At 47.0% G+C, this 21,332-nt stretch overlaps 1 protein-coding gene across 3 annotated transcripts in view; it reads left to right on the forward strand.

Annotated features, from left to right (window-relative positions):
- TRMT1L (tRNA methyltransferase 1 like) overlaps positions 1-19,954 on the forward strand; it is a 281,542-nt gene extending 261,588 nt beyond the window's left edge. For all 3 annotated transcript variants that reach the window (XM_040331221.1, XM_040331220.1, XM_040331222.1), the window contains 2 exons: positions 7,428-7,551; positions 19,558-19,954. In XM_040331221.1, the coding sequence (XP_040187155.1) occupies positions 7,428-7,551; positions 19,558-19,789 (356 nt within the window). In that variant the 3' untranslated portion in view covers positions 19,790-19,954. The remainder of the gene's footprint in view (positions 1-7,427; positions 7,552-19,557) is intronic.
- The last annotated feature ends 1,378 nt before the right edge of the window (positions 19,955-21,332 follow it).

The raw sequence follows: 21,332 nt of genomic DNA on the forward strand, positions 1-21,332 counted from the left end.
GGGGGTGCAAGGGAACATGTGACAAGTGTGTGGGTCCACCAACATGTGAATGTTTTGTGTCATCCACAGATGTGCTGGAGGGAGCGGGCCCGTCAGCTGCTGGACGACCCACGCCATCCCCGGCGGAGTGTGCTCACACCTCTCCTCTAGAGGAAGTTGAGGAGGAGCATGGGGACCTTGAGGGATGTGTGTACCTCGAGGAGGAGAGCCTCATCCCTGGACCCTCCCAAACCTCCTCCCCCATCAGGGGAAGCCCCTCACCCTCCTCCCCCATCATGGGAAGCTCCTCCCCCATCAGGGGAAGCCCCTCAAGGGCCTCCCCGTACAGACGGCCCAAGCCTCTCCTGCCCCCAGGAAGGCTATGCGCAAGAGAAGGGGTGTTCCTGAATCCCTCCAGGAAAATCTTGCGAGGGAACAGGCCCGCCAGACCCACCATATGGGTGCTTTGACGGGGGACCTGCGCCATGTGGCAGGCAGCATGGCCTCCTCGGCCCAGATAACTGACAGCCTGTAGGATGTGAGTGGTAACTGCGCTGCTCTGGTCACCTGCGTTGGGGAGCTGCAGGCCACAACATCAGGCAGAGGTAAAGAGCCTGGCAGTGGCTGTACAGGCCAATACTGCTGCCATCGAGGCGGAGGGGAGGCAGACGAGGCGCCACCAGCGGCACACCACCACCCGCCAGCTGCGGATGCAGGCGCAGACTAACGCGGTCCTCACCCGCATTGCCCTGGCGTTGGAGGGCAGGCAGCCAGCACTTGCCAGGAGTGGCAGACCTGGGGATGATCCTCCTCCTGATGCCTCCCCCCCCCACCCGAGGCTCCCCCCAGACAACTGAGGAGCCGGAGCCGTGGCACCATGCGTGGCCCACGACAGGGCAAATGAGTGCCTTTTTTTATTTTCTTTGCTCAGGTTATGAGCTTTTTGTTTTTGTTTGCTCAGGTTATGAGCTTTTTTTTGTAGTGACTGCGCACGGTCAGTAGTGCAGGCTACAGTGTGACTGGTGTGTGAATGTGGGTGACATGCTTGCCAGCAAGGTGTGTCACCTTGGGTCGTCGGGGAGAGGTTATCCCCACGACCATGTGAATGTGGTATGAATGGACAGCAACAGCATTTGGGGCCTTGGCGTGGCGTTGCTGCTCCCAAGTTCTGCATGGTGGACTTTTATTAAAAACATTTTTTTGATATTTTTACATTTAGTTTTCTATTCTTTTTAGTTCCTTTTTTAAATATATTTTTCTTTATTTCGTCTTTCTCAATTTGCGGCAGCACACCCCCCCCCCCCTCCCAGGCCCATGCCTGAAGCTGTGTAAGGGGCCCCATAATTCCTGATGGCGGCCCTGCCTGGCATGTTGGCATACAGGTGTTGTCCTGCAAGTGTGGTTGCTCAGCTCGTCCGTAACGGTGTTGCTGCAGCTGCTGTCCAGCTGACCTGTGCACGTCTGGTGCTGAGTTACTCCTGCTTTATGTGATATAACTTTAGGCCGGACGTTGGACTTGCGTGCACCGCGCATAGCCTGCGCCGGGCGCACGCCATATCTCCCTAATTTGCATATTTGAATACAAAATCAATGGGAGCGGCAAATGCGCCCAGTGTAAATATGCGCCTACGATACGCCGGTGTAGGAAAGTTACGTCGGTCGTAGGAAGCCTATTTTCAGGTGTATCTAGTTTTGTGGGCACGGCGCACAGATAAGACGGCACACAGTTACACTTACGCGGCGTATATCGAGATACGCCAGCGTAAGTGCTACGTGAATCCGGACCTATGAAGTTTTTGGGTTGAATGAAAAAAAATAACTGTCAGCTCCGGTCGGAGCTGCTATACCAACAATCCAACGTTCGTACAGAAATCTCCCCTGCTAAGCTGTTGTGTTCTGACAAGGGGACGTTGGTTTGTTTTATTCTATAATTAAAGTTTTTTTCACCATAAACTAGTTTTTATATATGTGTTTTATGACACTATTGGTTAGAGTATATTTGCATTCCCATATTGCAATTTTTTTTTTATTCAGTTCACATATTTATTTTTTGTTATTTATGCGCATTTATTTTGGTGGTGCTGCAATTGTATGTGTGTGTGTGTGTGTGTGTGTGTGTGTATGTATGTATATATGTATATATGTGTGTGTGTGTGTATATATATATATATATATATATATATATATATATATATATATATATATATATATATATATATATATATATATATATATATATATATATATATATATATATATATATATATATATATAATGTATGTGTGTGTGTGTATATATATATATATATATATATATATATATATATTACACATACACACACACCCATCAGGACATGGCTATCAGTCCTTATTGTTGCTAGCAGCCTATGTTTGGTACCATAGTTCTGACTTTGTTTTTGAAATGTATTTGATATCCAGTCTTGATGACAAGTATGGCTCCCTTCAGAGATACAGTGGATAAGTTAACTTGGCCAGCTCGGAACAGGAATTGTGTTATGCACAATTGAAATTGTGCATAACACAGAAATGAAAATAAAAGTGGAAAACGTCTGGAAAAAATTAATGCAGCTACACCTTAGTGATGGCAGAAATGTTCATTGTCTTCCAGTAGAGGACACATGAATTTAGTCTTTTAACCATGGGTTATGTATAGCTAGCTACCTTTTTAGGTGACCAGACACTGGTAAAAAGAAAGCTGCAGGGACTTTGCTTATATAACCCACCCCTCTCTCATCTAATCTCTTTCCTGTCCATCGACTGAGATAGAATGCCTGTTTGGTCTCTCCTAAGGCACATACCAGTACATCAAGGAGGTCACAGGTGGTAAGACTAGTCTCCCTCCCAGGAAAATAAGGCATGCCCTTCTGCATGTAAACTTTCTACCCCAGAAACTGGGAAAAAAAATTTCCTTCCTCTCAGGCCTTAAGTTTCAAGTCTGGGTCTGGAACACACTTTTAATAGAAGACGTGGACCTCCAAGCCAGCCATGTCTGACTCCAAGCCCTCTCTGTGATGGCGTGCCCCTACTTATCAGAATGAGGGAGATTTCCCAGCACACTTACCGACCAGCCTACAAAACAACCGGAGTGGCCCTGTCTAACAGTTTACGTTAAAAACTAGGGTTGTCCAGATACCGATACCAGTATCGATATCGGGACCGATACCGAGTATTTGCGGGAGTACTCGTACTCGCGCAAATACCCCCGATACCTAAATAGAATACTTTCCCCCCTCTTTCCCCCCCCCCGCCGCTGCCGCCGCATCGCGACGCCGCATCGAGGGACATGACTAGAGGGACATTGCTGCATATGTGAGGGACATGGCTAGAGGGACATTGCTGCATATGTGAGGGACATGGCTAGAGGGACATGGCTGCATATGTGAGGGACATGGCTAGAGGGACATTGCTGCATATGTGAGGGACATGGCTAGAGGGACATGGCTGCATATGTGAGGGACATGGCTAGAGGGACATTGCTGCATATGTGAGGGACATGGCTAGAGGGACATGGCTGCATATGTGAGGGACATGGCTAGAGGGACATGGCTGCATATGTGAGGGACATGGCAAGAGGGACATGGCTGCATATGTGAGGGACATGGCTAGAGGGACATGGCTGCATATGTGAGGGACATGGCTAGAGGGACATGGCTGCATATGTGAGGGACATGGCTAGAGGGACATGGCTGCATATGTGAGGGACATGGCTAGAGGGACATGGCTGCATATGTGAGGGACATGGCTAGAGGGACATGGCTGCATATGTGAGGGACATGGCTAGAGGGACATGGCTGCATATGTGAGGGACATGGCTGGAGGGACATGGCTGCATATGTGGGGGACATGGCTAGAGGGACATGGCTGCATATGTGGGGGACATGGCTGCATATGTGGGGGACATGGCTGCATATGGGGGGGGACATGGCTGCATTTGGGGACACATTTAAAAAAAGTATCGGTGTTCGGTATCGGCGACTACTTGAAAAAAAGTATCGGTACTTGTACTCGGTCCTAAAAAAGTGGTATCGGGACAACCCTATTAAAAACAGTTGGTGAGTGCGCTGGGAAATCTTTTCTTTGTGATGTGCATTGCCCTTCCATGTGCTCCTTGCTGCAAAGGCCAGTTATAGATTGGGGTGCTTTCCACTTTTTTCTACAGTTGGACAAATTGGGTGCAGGGACACACGGGATGCCTTTACTGCCATTGTGCTCATGCCGGTCATCACGTGCGTCCCTGTGCCTTTAACCACTGGGGCACCGGAAGGTTTTACCCTCTTCCCGACCAGGCCATTTTTTGCAATACAGCACTGCGTTGCTTTAACGGACAATTGTCCTGCGACACTGTACTCAAATAAAAATTGTTGTCTTTTTTTCCCCCACAAATAGAGCTTTCTTTTAGGGCTATTTGATCACCTCCACAGTTTTTATTTTTTTGCGCTATAAACAAAAGACTGACAATTTTGTAATTTTTCTTCATAAATTTTGCCCAAAATTTATACCGCTACATATCTTTGGTAAAAATAATCTAAATCGGTGTATATTATTTGGCCGGTGTGAAAGTTATAGAGTCCACAAACTGATGGTGCCAGTCACTGAAGATTTATCACACCTGATGTACTGATGGCATATCTAATTTCTTAAGACTCCAACATGCCAGGAAAGTACAAATACCCCCCAAATTACCTCTTTTTGGAAAGTAGACATTCCAAGGTATTTAGAAAGAGACATTGTGAGTTTTTTGAAGTTGTAATTTTTTCCCACAATGGTTTTCAAACTTTTTTTTTTTTTACAAAATTGTCATATTATCAGGTAATTTCTCACACACAGCATATGCATACCACAAATTAGAGTAATTAGCCTAGCACTATATATTTTAGATTTCAAGAAGAGACCATACATGGCTTGAATTTCAAGCCATGGGTCGCCCTGTTGGCACCACCTAGTTTAACCACTTAAGGACCGCCCACTGTATATATACGTCGGCACTTTAAAGATGGATATCTCGGTAACGGCAGCAGCTGCTGCCACAACTGAGGTATCCATCTCTTCAGTGAGCGGTCCTGTAAACGGTAATGGTGGTCTCTGCGACGGATTCGCCGCAAGATCACCATTATCGCGACGGGAGAGGGGCCCCCCCATCTCCCGAGGAGGCGATCAGGTCCTCTTCCTTGCTGGGTATGGAGACGAGTGAGGGGAAGATGGCCCCCACCCCTCTCTATACCAAAGCAGGGTCAAAACGTCACTTCTGCCCATATGGCTTAACCACTTGGGGACCGCCGCACGACGATATACGTCGACAGAACGGCACGGCTGGGCACAAGGGCGTACAGGTATGTCCCCTTTAAGAACCCAGCCGTGGGTCATGGGGGCGCTCGCGACCCGTTCCCGAAGCACCGTGACCGCGCCTGCGGGACCAGCGGACCCGATCGCCGCCGGTGTCCCGCTATCGGGTCACAGAGCTGAAGAACAGGGAGAGGAAAGTGTAAACAAACCTTTCACCGTTCTTCCTAATTAGTGATAGTCTGTTCCCTGTCATAGGGAATGACGATCAATGACGTCACACTTCCAGCCACGCCCCCCTACAGTAAGAATCGCACACTAGGGCACACAACCCCTACAGCACCCCCTAGAGGTTAACCCCTTCACCAAATATATGTAGAAGAATACGTATCGGCCTAAACTGAGGGGAAAAAAATGTATATATATTTTTGGGGGGTATTTATTATAACAAAAAGTAAAACATATTGAATTTTTTTCAAAATTGTCGCTCTATTTTTGTTTATAGCGCAACAAAATAAAAACCGCAGAGGTGATCAAATACCACCAAAATAAATCTCCATTTTTTTTTGGGGAAAAAAGGACGTCAATTTTGTTTGGGAGCCACGTCGCACAACCGCGCAATTGTCAGTTAAAGCGACGCAGTGCCGAATCGCAAAAAGGGGCCTGATCCTTTAGCTGCATAATGGTCCGGGGCTTAAGTGGTTAAAGGCACATTTTTTTGTCATTTATTCAAATGACATTTTTATTGTATTTGAGTCTAAATATGAGATCTGAGGTCTTTTTGACCCCAGATCCCATATTTAAAGCGGATGTGCCACTAAAACAATATATTAAAAGCTAGCAGCTACAAATACTGCAGCTGCTGACTTTTAATATAAGGACACTTACCTGTCCTGGAGTCCAGCGGTGATCGCAGCAGAGGATGAGCCGATCGCTCGTCACCCTGCTGCTCCCCCCTCCATCCACGGTGAGGGAACCAGGAAGTGAAGCGCTGCGGCTTCACTGCCCGGTTCCCTACGGCGCATGCGCGAGTCGCGCTGCGCCCGCCGATTGGCTCACACGCTGTGTGCTGGGAGCCGAGTGTTCCCAGCACACAACGGGCGACAGACGGGATGTGACGGAATGCCCGTCTTTCGCCCGTAGCGTGTGGCCGGAAGTGGGTGCAAATACCTGTCTTTAGACAGGTGTCTGCACCCCCCTCCCCCCTGAAAGGTGTCAAATGTGACACCGGAGGGGGGGAGGGTTCCGATCAGCGGGACTCCACTTTAGGGTGGAGGACCGCTTTAAGAGGATGCTTTTTTCTATTACAAGGGATGTTTACATTCCTTGTATTAGGAATAAAAGTGACCCAAATTTTTAAAGCGCGCAGAAGCGAATGCATACGTGCGTAGCGCCGCATATAAAAACGGTGTTTAAACCACACAAGTGAGGTATCACCACAATCGTTCGAGCAATAATTCTAGCCCTGTACCTCCTGTGTATCTCAACACAAGCAACCTGTAGAATTTTTTAAACGTTGCCTTTGGAGATTTTTAAGGGTAAAAGTTTGACGCCATTCCACGAGCGGGCGCAATTTTGAAGCGTGACATGTTGGGTATCAATTTACTCTGTGTAACATTAAGTTTCACAATATAAAAAAAATTGGGCTAACTTTACTGTTGTATATTTTTTTAATTACAATTTTATTTTTACTTGAATTTTTGCCAAAAAAAGTGCGCTTGTAAGACCGCTGCACAAATACGGTGTGACAAAAAGTATTGCTATGACCGACATTTTATTCTCTAGGGTGTTAGACAAACAACAATATATAATATTTGGGGGTTCTAAGTAATTTTCTAGCAAAAATACTTGTTTTTGATGTTTGAAAAACAGGCTAGGTCCTTAAGTAGTTAAACTTTGATCCAATAGTCGAAATTCTCAGCCCACAGCTGTGAGAACATTCAAAACTAAATATGTTTGTATATAAAAATTTCTGCTATCCCTATGATCTGAAGTGTCATCCTAATTTTGGGTTTATATCAGTGTTTGATTGTGGGTGGCCATTTTGTGTCTGATGGTTTTTTGGCATTTTACTTAAAAACTTTCATCTGGGGCTTTTGTACACATTTTTTTGTGTGCTGTTTTCTGAATTTTTTTTTTCTTTTCTAGGTAAAAGAAAACGGCAGCACATGAACATGGTTCCTAAACGTCTAAAGAATGATACTCGAGCAGAACATCCTCCATTTTATTATAGCATTCACAGACATGCGATTGGTGGATTAAACTTACCAAAGTAAGGTTAAAACTGATGCCATGCAGTTATAGAAGACTAAAAGTACTGCAGCTCTGTAATTGATACTCATTATCATCCTTATCTAAATTTGACCTGTATCAGCCTCTTGTAGTCCATGTACAACAGAGCTGGAGTGTGAGAGGCAAAATCAGTACAGAGATGCAAAAAAATTGGTGCTGCCAAAAAGCATGCTGTTAAGATGAAAAATCATCCAGTCACAGGATGACCTTATTTCACAAGGTGGGTTGAATGATGCTGGGCATCTAGAGATAGAGGGGCAGATTCACATACATTTAGATAGGCGCAGCGTATCAGAGATACAATACGCCGCTGTAACTTACTTTTTCATTCTTTGAATCCACAAAGAATTTGCGCCGTAAGTTACGGCGGCGTAGTGTATCTCTCGGCGCGTAATTCAAATCGGCGGGTAGGGGGCGTGATTCATTTAAATGAAGCGCGTCCCCGTGCCGAATGAACTGCGCATGCTCCGTTTCGAAATTTCCCGCCGTGCATTGCGCGAAATGACGTCGCAACGGCGTAATTTTTTTAACTTAGACGTAATTCACGTCTATCCCTATTCACGGACGACTTGCGCAAAAAAAAAAAATTCAAATTTCGATGCGGGAACGACGGCCATACTTAACATGGCAAGTCTATCTATACGCTGCAAAATAGCGGCTTTAACTATACGCCGGAAAAAGCCGACTAGAGACGAAGTAAGAGAATGCGACGGCCGCGCGTACGTTCGTGGATCGTCGGAAAAAGCTAATTTGCATACCCGACGCGGAAAACGACGCAAACTCCACCCAGCGGACGCCAAAGTATTGCATCTACGATCCGATAGTGTACGAAGCCGTACGCCTGTCGGATCGAACCCAGATGCCGTCGTATCTTGGTTTGAGGATTCAAACTAAAGATACAACGCGGGTAATTTGAAAGTACGCCAACGTATCAGTAGATACGCAGGCGTACTCGCTATGAGGATCTGGCCCAGAAAGTGTGGAAAATCTCTGGACAGCAGGTGAATATTGCAGCAAGAAACTCATTATGGATAGAGCAAGGGAGGGTTATAACCCGTCAGATTTTTTTCCACCCATTTGTGTCCGATTGCAGAGATTTTTCATCACTTCCTGTCACTTAGCCAAGCAGGAAGTGAGAGGAAATGCCTAAAAGTAAGGGAATTCCTTGGGGACCCCCAGGTCACCAGACCTAGTGTCCCCACTGGAAGATTTCCCTTCTATTACTTTTCTGTAGACAACCCAAAATTTGGGATTTTCTTTTTCTTTTACTTTTACGTTGGTGATAATGGTAAACAGGACAAATTGAGAGGGTGAATCTCTTGACAGGGGCTCTAATCCCTCTCCACTCTATTCAAAACTAAAAACAATTTTTTTTGCCTTTAAAGGGGTTGTAAAGGTAAAAGTTTTTTCACCTTAATGCATTAAGGTAAAAAAAATTCCGACAATACCGGACCTCCGTTATACTTACCTGACCCCTCGAAAGTCCTTTCGCTCGGCCCAGACATCCTCTTCGCCACTCAGCCTGGCCGTTGATTGGCTAGAGCGTATGGATTGAAAGCAGCGCAGCCATTGGCTGGAGTTGCTGTCAATCACATCCAATGACGCGGCGCGCCGAGGGGTGGGGCCGAGTGATACAGTGAGCGGCTATGGCCGCTCGCTGTATCACGGGAGCGTGCCCGCAAGGACTCCACACAATGCGAGGGAGCTCACATGAATGTGTGGAGTTCTTGCGGGGAGGACCAGAGACAGCCACCGAGGGATCCCAGAAGACGTGGATCGGGGCCACTCTGTGCAAAACGAGCTGCACAGTGGAGGTAAGTAGAACATGTTTGTTTAAAAAAAAAAAAAAAAAAAATTATTTACAACCCCTTTAATTTTAGTTTTACTTTAATCATACAGTGCAGGACACAGGCAGGATATTCAGACCCTGGGTCTGTAGGCCTCGTACACACGGCCGAGGAACTCGACGTGCCAAACACATCGAGTTCCTCGGCGAGTTCAGCCCTGAAGCCGCCGAGGAGCTCGGCGGGCCGAGTTCTTCCATAGAACAACGAGAAAATAGAGAACATGTTCTCTATTTTCTCGCCGAGTTCCTCGGCGGCTCCATCGGGCTGAAAGTGTACACACGACAGAGTTTCTCGGCAGAATCCGGCTCTGACCGAGTTTCTCGCTGAATTCTGCCGAGAAACTCTGTCGTGTGTACGAGGCCATAGGCTTCTACCTTCAGGTGATTGGACACTGGACCGTGACAAAGCTCTGGCCTGCAAAAGCACTCACACTGCTTAAAGTGGCTCTGCTTTCCTTGCACTAGAGCATGACCATATACTTTACAGTGGTTGTAAACTCTCCCACATAACTTTTGCACATTATAATAAGAAGTGAATACAGTGCAAATCACTGTGTGTAGATGTCACTATTCCTCCTCCGTTTGCTAGTAATCTGTCCCGTTCTATTTATTGACATCACCCAAGCATGCGCATTTTCTGCCTGATTCACGGCATGCTCTTTGTGCCATAAGTTCATTAATAAGCATGCTGTGTTCATCTCTCTACAGCACTGTGCCAAGGCACCACAATATTTTAGTCCCATTCAGAAGTTCCTGATACACTTGTGACCTTAATCATCAAACAGGTCTGCTATGATGGGTGGTACATAGCAATCCTGGAGCTAGAACAAGGCTTGGTTTAGAAAGCATTGAGCATGTGTGAGATTACAGCTAGAAATAGAAGAAAGGGTGGAAGTTATATATTACAATGCAGACTCGGGAAACCATACTTAAAATGTAGCTGGCATATCCCAGGAAGCATGGATTTTAAAACTGATGGAACAAGTAAGAAACACGCAAATGGTGGTTATTATGTAGATGTATATGTTGTAATACTTTATTATACTTTTTTTTAACAGTATCTGAGGGGCAGCGTTTACTTCTGCTTTAACACTGATCTATGCATCCCTTTCTAGCTCTATATTTGACTACGTCAGATTTCCCCCTCTGTCAGATTTCCCCCTCTGTCAGATTTCCCCCTCTGTCAGATTTCCCCCTCTGTCAGATTTCCCCCTCTGTCAGAATTTCTCAGGCAGCTAAAGGCCTTAAAGTGGACGTAAACCCAATTTATGAAATTTGAGCTGGGCACATATATCTGCAGTATTTTGTTATCTCTCTTCAAAGAGATAAGTCCCATAGCTCTCTTCTGACCGGTTCCTCTGTTATCGGCCTGATAACTCCTGACAAATTCTCAGACACAACAGATAAAGGCAGCCTGAAATTTCTGTTAGGAAAGGTTACTATAAATTATCAGGGAGCTGGCCCTGTTACAAAACACCTCTGAGAGTCTCTGCCTATGATGAGAGGGGGTGTGTGTCTTTCCTCCAATCAGCAATTTTAGCTATCCTGGCTGTATGCCCAGACATCACACTCTGTGTAAGGCTGGCCATACATTATACAATTTTCTTCTTTAGATTTCCTTTAGATTTACCAAAACCATATAATAGAAGGTCAAATCGAAACACTTTTAATTTGTATGCAACCAGGCAGGCCCTTCAACTACACAGTTAAAGGTAAATCTAAGGGGCGTGGCCAGGACAGGCATGTGAGAGGACGCATCTCTCATAGCTCCCGGCGCTGATCCGGTATCGATCCTCCCCCGGCCACGATTCCGGTTCACCACCACCATATGCTGAACGCCCGTGCTCCCAGGATCATAGCGGTACCACCACCGGCGCTCTGCACCAGGGGGATGACCCGCAAAGGACAATCGGAGGCAGCGGGGATGGAAATCCAAGATGGCGCCGCCGCGCTGGCTGGGAAAGGGACGCCTCGTGGAGCGGACAGAACGGGGCCCAAACACAGCAAGACTGCTAAGACCCAGGGTAAGGACCCCCCCAGGGACATGCTTTATTATGCCCAGAAGATGACTGGGACGGGGGGGCCGGAACAACCGTCCCGCTCGGTGATGCGCCTCACACTAGGCCCGCAGCACAGGAGGACAGTGTCCCACTTTACTGGGGGGAGGAGGAGGACGGAGATCAAGCAGGCCTCAGGCCTGAGGATGAGCAGGCCGCAGACGCACAGGCTGCGAATGCTGCGCAACCCACTCTGGCTGATATACTCAAAGCAGTAAATAAATGTACAGCTTCTGTGGACACACTGAAAGAACATTTTGGACTGCTGAGGCAGGATATGCAGAAAATCCGCGAACGTACTACTGCCGTGGAAAGCAGAGTCAGTGAGGTGGAGGACCAGATGCAGCCCATGACCCAAGACACCAGAGCTGCTTTGCAGATGGCTAGAGACGCATATGACAGGGTGGAAGATATGGAGAACCGTCTCAGACGAAACAACGTTCGTATAGTGGGTCTGCCAGAGAGGGTGGAAGGCAAGGACCCCACCATGTTTGTGGAGAACTGGCTGATTGAACTTTTTGGCAAAAATGCACTGTCGCCATTTTTTGCAGTGGAAAGGGCCCACCGAGTACCCTCTCGCCCACCGCAACAGGGGGGCCCCCCTAGATCCATCCTGGCGAAACTACTTCACTACCGGGACAGGGAGGCGGTGCTGCGCCAGGCTCGGGAGCGAGCGAATATACAACATAACGGTGTCCGGGTGTCCTTCTACCCGGACTTCTCACAAGAAGTACAGAGGCGCAGGGCCAAATTCTTTGATGTAAAACGGCGGCTGCGAGCTCTGCAACTCCCATATGCCATGCTTTACCCTGCGAAGCTCCGGGTGGTGGTGCGGGGTCAAGCCCAGTTCTTTGAATCTGCCAAGGAGGCCATGTCATGGCTGGATCGGAACGAGCAATCTTTGCAACGCCGAGTGCAGGAGGAAGGGGAGTGAGACATGAGCAAGTTTGTCCCAGGCTATATCTTCTGTTTTGCCTCCAGGCACCTAGTATGCACATGTTGGAAGAGTTATTATACTTCAACGGTTGGCCCTTTTTCTGTTTAGGGGGGATCTCCTACTTTTTACCTAATTGAATCTTTTTATTTTTCCCTTTGGCCGGGGGACTCAATGATTGGCGACACAAAGCGAGAAGAGCTGACCTAAACGTAAAGTGTACTGTGCTGATGGTTGATGTGACTGGAGTAAGTCGACGATTAGTCGCACAAAGTGTTGAACCCGCCCTGTTGGCGGTCCAAGAAGTTTTAGGACCCGTTCGGTCCATAAGTTTTACTAACTTTAATCTTTTCAGCCACCATACAAAGAAAGAGGTACAACACACCAGACTTGGGCCTTCAGCCCTTGTGCGAGAAACTGTGCAGGACAGAACAGGTATGGGGGAGTGCCCTGTCCCCCGAGAGAGGGGCCAGCCTACATATGTTTGCTCGCTAGTATACTGTTTTTTGATGATAGTGGAAGATACACATGGCTAAGGTGTCTATCGTATCCTGGAATGTGAGGGGTATGCACTCTCCACTGAAACGCACGATGTTATTTATGTGTCTGAGGAAATTTTTACCAGGGGTGATCTGTTTTCAGGAAACACACCTGACAGCGGAAACTGTGTGCTTTTTGAAATACAGGTGGGTGGGTAAGGCATATCACTCTACACACACCTCCTTTTCTAGGGGGGTGAGTGTATTAGTGCACAATGCTCTGGATTTTCAGGAAATTGACAGTATGATAGACTCGGAAGGTCGCTATGTGTTTATTCATTGCAAAATGGGTAATTTGGTATGTGTCTTAGCATGTGTTTATATCCCACCGCCGTTCAGGGCAGCGGTGCTCCGGCTCCTCCTCTCCTTTTTGGATGGTAAGCCGGATGTTCCGTTGCTCGTGATTGGCGACTTTAACTGTTGTCTAGACCAGGTGGCGGATAGACACCCGGGCCCCGGTCCCTCTGCCCTCGCTAGGAGTACTCCCCTGGCGCGGTTGTTGCAAGAGGTGGGCTGGGTGGATATCTGGAGACACCGTAATCCCGGGGTCAGGCAGTTCACGTGCTTTTCGAAGACACATGGATGCCTATCAAGAATAGACCTAGGGGTGGGAAATTTGAGCATGCTTCCATTGATAGCGGACCTATCACACAGACCCCGCAGTGTGTCGGACCACTCTGCCCTGGTGGTGCAGCTTTGCGTGGCACCGCAGGGGAGCTTGGTTAAGGCACCATGGAAGCTGAATGCCTTTTGGCTGAAGCTGATAAGTTCCCATGTGGAAATAGAGGAGGACATACGAAGGTATTTTGCTGATGGGGAAGGAATGGAGCGGAATGTGTTAAACTGGGATGCTTTCAAGGCGTATTTTCGGGGCCTGCTTATAAGGGGAGTGAATGAGGTGAAGAGGGCCTCGGCTGCACTACTGATAGAAGTGGAAAACAGGGTCCAGGAAATGGAGCGGGTATACGTCGCTGATCCTTCTGACCTGACCAGAGAGGCCTGGCAGGCTGCTCAGTCTGCCTACCAGCAATTGCTCTCCTCGTCGGCTGAGAAGAAGAGGTTCTTTGCTAAGCAGGCGTTCTTTGAGGAGGGTGAGAAAACCGGCCGTATATTGGCGCGGATTGCAAACTCACATCAACGCTCGCCTGCGATAGGGGCTATAAGATCGGGGTCAGGAAGGGTAGTCTCTCAGCCAGACCAGATTATGCAGGAACTGGCGGGTTTCTATGAGACCCTGTACAGTTCTGGCACGATGTACACCCAGGGGGATCTAGAGAGGTATTTGGCCCAAATGGTCTTCCCGGAGCTGTCCGATAGCCAACGTACCATGTTAGAAAAACCAATCACTGTCGAGGAGCTACAGGTGGCAGTCAGTGCTTTCCCTAACTGTAAAGCCCCGGGAGAGGACGGGTTGCCCATGGAGGTGTACAAACAATATCCCGAGGTGTTATTGCCACAGCTTCTAAAAGTCTTTAACAGCGCCAGGGAGGGGGGGACTTTGCCCCCTTCAATGTCCAAAGCAAATATAGTACTGTTACTCAAGCCAGGTAAGGATCCCGTGGACCCGGGGGCTTATCGCCCCATCTCCCTATTACAGAGTGACATTAAGATATTGGCCAAGGTGCTCGCCATTCGACTGAATGGGGTGGTGACTTCCTTGGTTCATGGGGATCAGGCTGGGTTCATGCCCAATAAGTCCACGGCGGTTAATCTGAGGAGGCTGTTCCTTAACATGCAAGCACGGGCGGATAATATGGGTAGTAGGGCACTGCTGTCCCTAGATGCTACAAAGGCCTTTGATAGCATAGATTGGAACTATCTCTGGACCGTGTTGCAAAAATTTGGATTTGGCCCTGTTTATATCTCCTGGGTGCGGCTGCTGTACAGTCAGCCGCAGGCGGCGATACGGACATTTGGCTCTTTGTCGGGGAGCTTTGCACTGAGGAGGGGGACGCGACAGGGATGTCCCCTGTCCCCCCTGCTCTTTGCCTTGGCTATCGAGCCGTTGGCCATTGGCATCAGAGCTAACCCCCGCATCACTGGATTCTGCTATGGTGACATGCAGGAAAAAGTGATGCTATATGCTGATGACACTCTCCTTCTGTTGGGCGACACGGATCCCTCCCTCAGGGAAGCTATGGTGGCAATTACAGAGTTTGGACAGTTCTCTGGTTTGCTTATAAACTGGGCAAAATCATCACTACTTTTACTAGATGGCGACGATACGCAGATAATCAACCCCGTATGCCCCATACCCGTTACTCTGTCCTTTAAGTACCTGGGAGTACAGATCACGGCTAAACCACGGGATTTCATACATCTAAATATCTCTCCCTTACTTCTGAAATTTAGAGACAAAGTTAAGACTTGGAAGGCCCTATTCTTGTCGGTTGCCGGCAGGGTGAATCTTATTAAGATGATACTCATGCCGCAACTGTTGTACTTTCTACACAACGCCCCTATGGTTATACCCCTGAAGGTTTTTCATACCGTAAATAGTATTTTCCGAGATCTCATATGGAAAGATAGGACGCCCAGGATTAAACTGGAACACCTGCAGAGACCTAAAGACGGCGGGGGATTGGCGCTGCCAAACCCCTGGCTGTACTATTTGGCGGCTCAGATGCAGCAACTGGTTGGCATGTTTCGGCCGGCGGTGAGATCCTCGGCTCAGAAGCTTATGGAGCACACCGTGGGCGGAAGGCCGATCCCTGAGGCATTGGAGGCGCAAGCCTTTGCTAAACCGCACAAGAAGCTCCCCACTTTTAGCTTAATTCAGAAGGTATGGAATAAGGTCAAATACGTGCAAAATGCGGAGGGTTACACGAAATACAGCCCTATATGGCAGAACGACACATACACTGAATTGGCCAAGTTACAGTCCGGGGCCAGGTGGAAACAGTATGGGATCACGCACCTCACACACATATTCAGTAACGGGGTGCTCCGCTCGTTCTCTGCACTGCAGGGGGCGTTTGGCTTGCCCCAGACTATGCACTTCTCCTATCTGCAGTTGAGGCACGCAGTGGCGGCACAGGGTCGCTCCTCTGAGTGGTGCCTGTCGCCGACCCCTGCTTTTGATCTTCTGGGGGATGCTGGGACGTCAAAAGGCTTTATTTCCCAGTGCTACGCCATTCTGCTACAGTACGTGATGAAGCAGCATCCCCTGAGGATACGGGAAAGGTGGGAGGCGGATGCGGGCGAACTGGATGGGGAACAATGGGAGGAAATCTTTCAGGCAGTGGGTAAATGCTCGCTAAATGTTTCACAGAGGCTCACACAATATATTTTGCTGCGCACTTATTATACCCCACACAGGCTCCATAAGATGAATCCTCAGCTTGATCCAACCTGTACCAGGTGCAAAAGAGACCATGGTGATCTGATCCATATGCTGTGGAGATGCCCAAAGCTCCACACGTATTGGGCGGGAGTTGTGAGTACAGTAAATTCGACTTTTGGCGTGGCTCTTCCACAGGACCCGAGGGCTTGTCTCTTGGGGGCTCTGGAGGAGTACGAATGGGAGGAAGCGGACAGAGAGGCGATACACAGGGTTCTGTTCCAAGCCAGGAAACTCATTATGGTTCACTGGAGGGCTGAGGCCCCTCCGACTCTGGCTGAATGGATTAATAATATTGGGCTGGTGCTGAGGATGGAGAAAGTGGTGTATCAACACAGGGGTAGTACCCACAAATTTGAGAAATTGTGGGCAAAGTGGTTGGATGTACCAGGTCTAGCCCCGGTAGACCTTGTGATGGATAGACTTCTGGGCATCAATGTGGGGTGAGATGGGGACGGTGATACTTTGCGGGATGGTGTTGTTTGAAACGGTTTGGGGGGAGGGGGCTATACCTCCTACCTATAAATACTCACTGAGTACGGGATGTCCTAACATATGTTGTTATCTTGTCCCCGCAATGTTAAGGGGACCTTGTATAATTTGTACCTCTGCAAACTAAATAAAATTTTGTTGGATCAAAAAAAAGGTAAATCTAAAGGAAATTGAATAAGATAATTGTATGGTGTATGGCCAGCTTTAAACCGGAAGAGAAGCAGGCATTGTTTTTTGCTAGAGTAAGTTCAGCTCTTGATGCACCTGTGTTAAGTTCCCTTTGCTTTTAGCTTAGGACTTTCGTCTCCCTGTAGAAAAGGTCAGGGGTAGGAATATAAAATGGCACCAGGGTATCGCCACCTGAATCTGGTGGCCCTTATCATGCTTGCATGATACCATCCTCCCCTGTAGAGACTTGAGGCAGCCCACATATTGAGCCATCAGCCCTGTCAGGCATTGCAGCCTCCCCCAACATTGCAGCCACTCTGCCTATGTCTGTTTGGACATTTTTTGCATTGCATTTGTTGGTCTATAAGAGGTTAACTGCTATATTCGCAGCATCCTCACATGAAGCAGAAACCGGGGGGTGTGCCCCTTTCCCTGCTCTAAATCCTCAAACAAAGGGATTAAAAGACATGAGGATGAAGGTTCACTGTCAGAGGACAGGGAACAGATGCAACCTAACGAGGAGGAGCCATCAGAAGCCTCACAAGTTCTGGAGTTTCAGCTGCAGTCTTTTTCAGAGATTCATACTGCATATAACTTCCCTCAGCCTAGACGGCCAGAGCCTCTGTCTCCTCCTTGGGGTTTAAAAAATAAATTCCTTTAGGTTGCTAGATAAACATCCACAGGGTCCTCATCCTGGTGCTGGTTTCAGGCTAACTAAACGCACAACTGTGGGATGCACAGTTGCTGGTGCACATTGCTAACGCACAACAGCTATATCGCATGATTGCGGAAACGCACATCTGCAGAGGATAACTTCCTCTTTACCAGTCCACATGTTTGCATAAAATACATGAGTTCGTAATGTTCAAAATGCATGTGGGGTAAAAACAATAACAGAACATGTTTTATTGTTGATCACATAAAGATACATGTTTCTGTCTGTATGGGTTTACATGTTTTTTACATAGTCGCATGAGGATGCTTGGTCTCATTAAAGTGCTTAAGTCGCACGGAGAGGTTTATTTGCACAGAAATGCTTAAAATCGCAAAAAAATGCTTGATTGCATAAAGATGCTGGATCACACAAGGTTGCCTGATCACACGAGTCCTTGATTACCCAAGGATATTGGGTCACACAGAGAGGCTTGTTTTCACAGAAATGCCTAAAATCGCATAAAGATGCTTGCTTGCATAAGGATGCTGGATAACACAAGGTTGCCTGATCACCCGATCACCAGCACCTGGTGTATTTGGCAGTATCGGGTTTGGACAGCCGCTTACCAGCTTGTCTTTGGGTTGCGCGCCCGGCTCCTGCTACACTTGTGGTTCCGCTGGTCAGATGTACCCCCTCTGTGCGTTGTCCACCTGGCTTCTACGCGTTTCGCAAGTCTGCATCATCAGGAAAGCCTTTTAATTTCAAAGTTCCTGCGTCGTATCTTTGTTTTGTATCCACAAAACAAGATACGACGGCATCTGGGATCGATCCGACAGGCGTACGTCTTAGTACGCCGTCGGATCTCAGGTGCATTTTTTCGGCGGGCGCTAGGTGGCGTTTCCGTTGATTTCTGCGTCGAGTATGCAAATTGTCTAGTTACGGCGATCCACGAACGTACGTCCGGCCGGCGCACTTTTTTACGTCGTTTGCATTCTGCTTTTTCCGGCGTATAGTTACCCCTGCTATATGGTGGCGTACTCAATGTTAAAGGGTCACTAAAGGAATTTTTTTTTTGCTAAATAGCTTCATTTACCCTACTGCAGTCCTGGTTTCATGTCCTCATTGTTCGTTTTTGCTTTGATGTTGCTGTAATTCCTCTCTGGACACTTCCTGGTTGTCTGTTTCCTGATCACCACAGTACTGGGAGATTTCTCACTGTGGTGACTAATCAAGGAGGTGTGTCTAAAACCCCTCAGCACCAATCCAGTTTCGTTTTGCAAAACCTTCACTGCTCTCTGGCTCTGTACATCAGAGAAGCAGGAAACATCAGCAAAAACAAAACTAAACTGTAGGTACATTATATGATTGTTTTGTATCTATTTGTAATCCTTTTTAAAAGGAATCGGTTAACTATTATGTCTCTATACCCTGTAAACAGTCATTTCAGCAAAAAAAAAATTCTTTAGTGACCCTTTAAGTATGGCCATCATTCCCGCCTCGCATTTTGAATTTTTTACGTCGTTTGCGTAAGTCTTTCGCGAATAGGGATTTGCGTAGAATGACCTCACCGTCGTAAGCATTGGCTTGTTCCGGTTTTATTTCGAGCATGCGCACTGGGATACCCCCACGGACGGTGCATGCGCCGTTAAAAAAAGTCGTTTACGTCGGGTCACGACGTATTTGCATAAAACACACCCCCATCACATCCATTTGAAAGCCGCGCCCTTACGCCGCCAAAGATACACTACGTCGCCGTAACTTACGGCGCAAATAATTTGAGGATTCGAAAAAAAAAGTTACGGCGGCGTAGTGTATCTTAGATACACTACGCCCGGCGGTAATATGCGCCGCTGTACGTGAATCTACCCCTATGTCTCTGTACCCTGTAAACAGTCATTTCAGCAAAAAAAAAAGCCCTGTTAAAGTTTATTTATTTTCAAATTTTCCTGTTTCAGATTAAATAAAATATTACAGTATCTCTCAGAAGCTGGATTTCTGGTGAGCCGGACACATTTTGATCCAACAGGAATCCGAACAAATGCTCCATTGGCAACAATTAAAGCAATTCTTGAGAAGAACAGCTCTCTCTCCCACACTTCACAGTCCAGTAGCTGCAAAGATACCCCAGAGGCGATAACAGAAGAATCACTCACTGAAGAGATGGCCTCTGTGTCTGATGTGAAATAATATCCACATGTTTGAATGAGGAAAAAAATCCTTTATCCATTTAGACAGTTTTCACACGTAAGACTACGTGATGCAACTTTCATACTTGCTCTTGTTACTGGTTTTCATTTAGACCCACCTGTTATCCACAAAGCTGACAATAATAAATAGTTGTTTAAAAATTGGGTCGATTGATTAAGTTTTTGATACGTATTGCATGTGTGTGCATTAGAAAAAGATCACTGGGTACAAGACAGCACTTCAGGACTAGAATATTCATCATCATATCATGAGTTGACCTCTAGTAATCGTCTAGAGAAGGGACATTGATGTAGTAGCATTCTACAAGTTTTACACTCACGGAATGGAGTTGACTTGCTTTTAGCAAGTGATTCAAAAAGGCTTGTGTGTAGAAGACCAGGAATAAATGGCTGTCAGTTCTACCACAAATCTCCCTTCAGTTTTATTGCAAGTATACAGCTTTGACTCATAAATTGTGTCTCAAAACAGTTGTTTTCCCACATAGATAATACAATAGAAAGGAGTCCTACATAGAGAAAGTAGGCAAATCCCCGGGTCCAGATGGCTATACATTACTATACTACAAAACTTTTTTTGAAAAACTGGCACCTAAATTCTTGGAGGCCTTTAATTCATTAAAAGGACGACCGATGCTCAGAAAAAAAACACTGGGGGCACACACAGCCGTAATTCCCAAGGAAGGGAAGGATCCGACATCATGCCCTAGCTACCGACCAATATCCCTATTGAACACAGACCTAAAGATTTTTTCAAAAATAATTGCTAACGGATTAGTGACCCATATACCCTCCCTAATACACCCAGATCAGGTTGGTTTCACCCCTGGAAGAGAAGGGAGGGAGAATACACAACGAGTGTTAAGCACCATCTATATGTCCCAACTCTATCAAAATCCTCTGGTATTAATTTCAACTGATGCAGAGAAAGCTTTTGATAGGGTGGACTGGGGATTTTTGAGAGCCACATTACAATATATAGGGCTGGGAGGAGGGATGCAAAATTGGATTGCAGGCCTCTACTCATGCCCGACGGTAAAGGTGAACGATGTAATGTCTGATCCCTTCCCAATAAGAAATGGGACATAGCAAGGATGTCCACTCTCTCCGATTATCTTTGTCCTCACCCTAGAACCATTTCTGAGAACCATCCGTGCAAACAGAGATATAAGAGGACTCAGGGTTAAAGGAGTAGAGTACAAAGTCGCTGCATTTGCTGACGACCTGCTATTTTCGTTAACGACCCCAGAATTATCTCTACCATCCCTACTGAAGGAGATAAAGCAATATGGAGATCTTTCCAACTTCAAGGTGAATTATAGCAAATCGGAGGCGATGGGAGTAGAGGTAAATAGGCAGAGGCAGCAGCAATTAGCGGCTAATTTTCCTTTTAGGTGGACAGACTCCCATATACTTTACTTGGGAACAAAGATACCAAAAAACTTAAAAAGAACCTATGAGTTAAACTTTGTACCCCTGATAAGGCAGATTAAGGCAGATTTCCAACGATGGGACAAGGAAATCTT

This window comes from Rana temporaria, chromosome 12 (genome assembly GCF_905171775.1).
Source record: "Rana temporaria chromosome 12, aRanTem1.1, whole genome shotgun sequence".
Classification (NCBI taxonomy): Eukaryota; Metazoa; Chordata; class Amphibia; order Anura; family Ranidae; genus Rana; species Rana temporaria.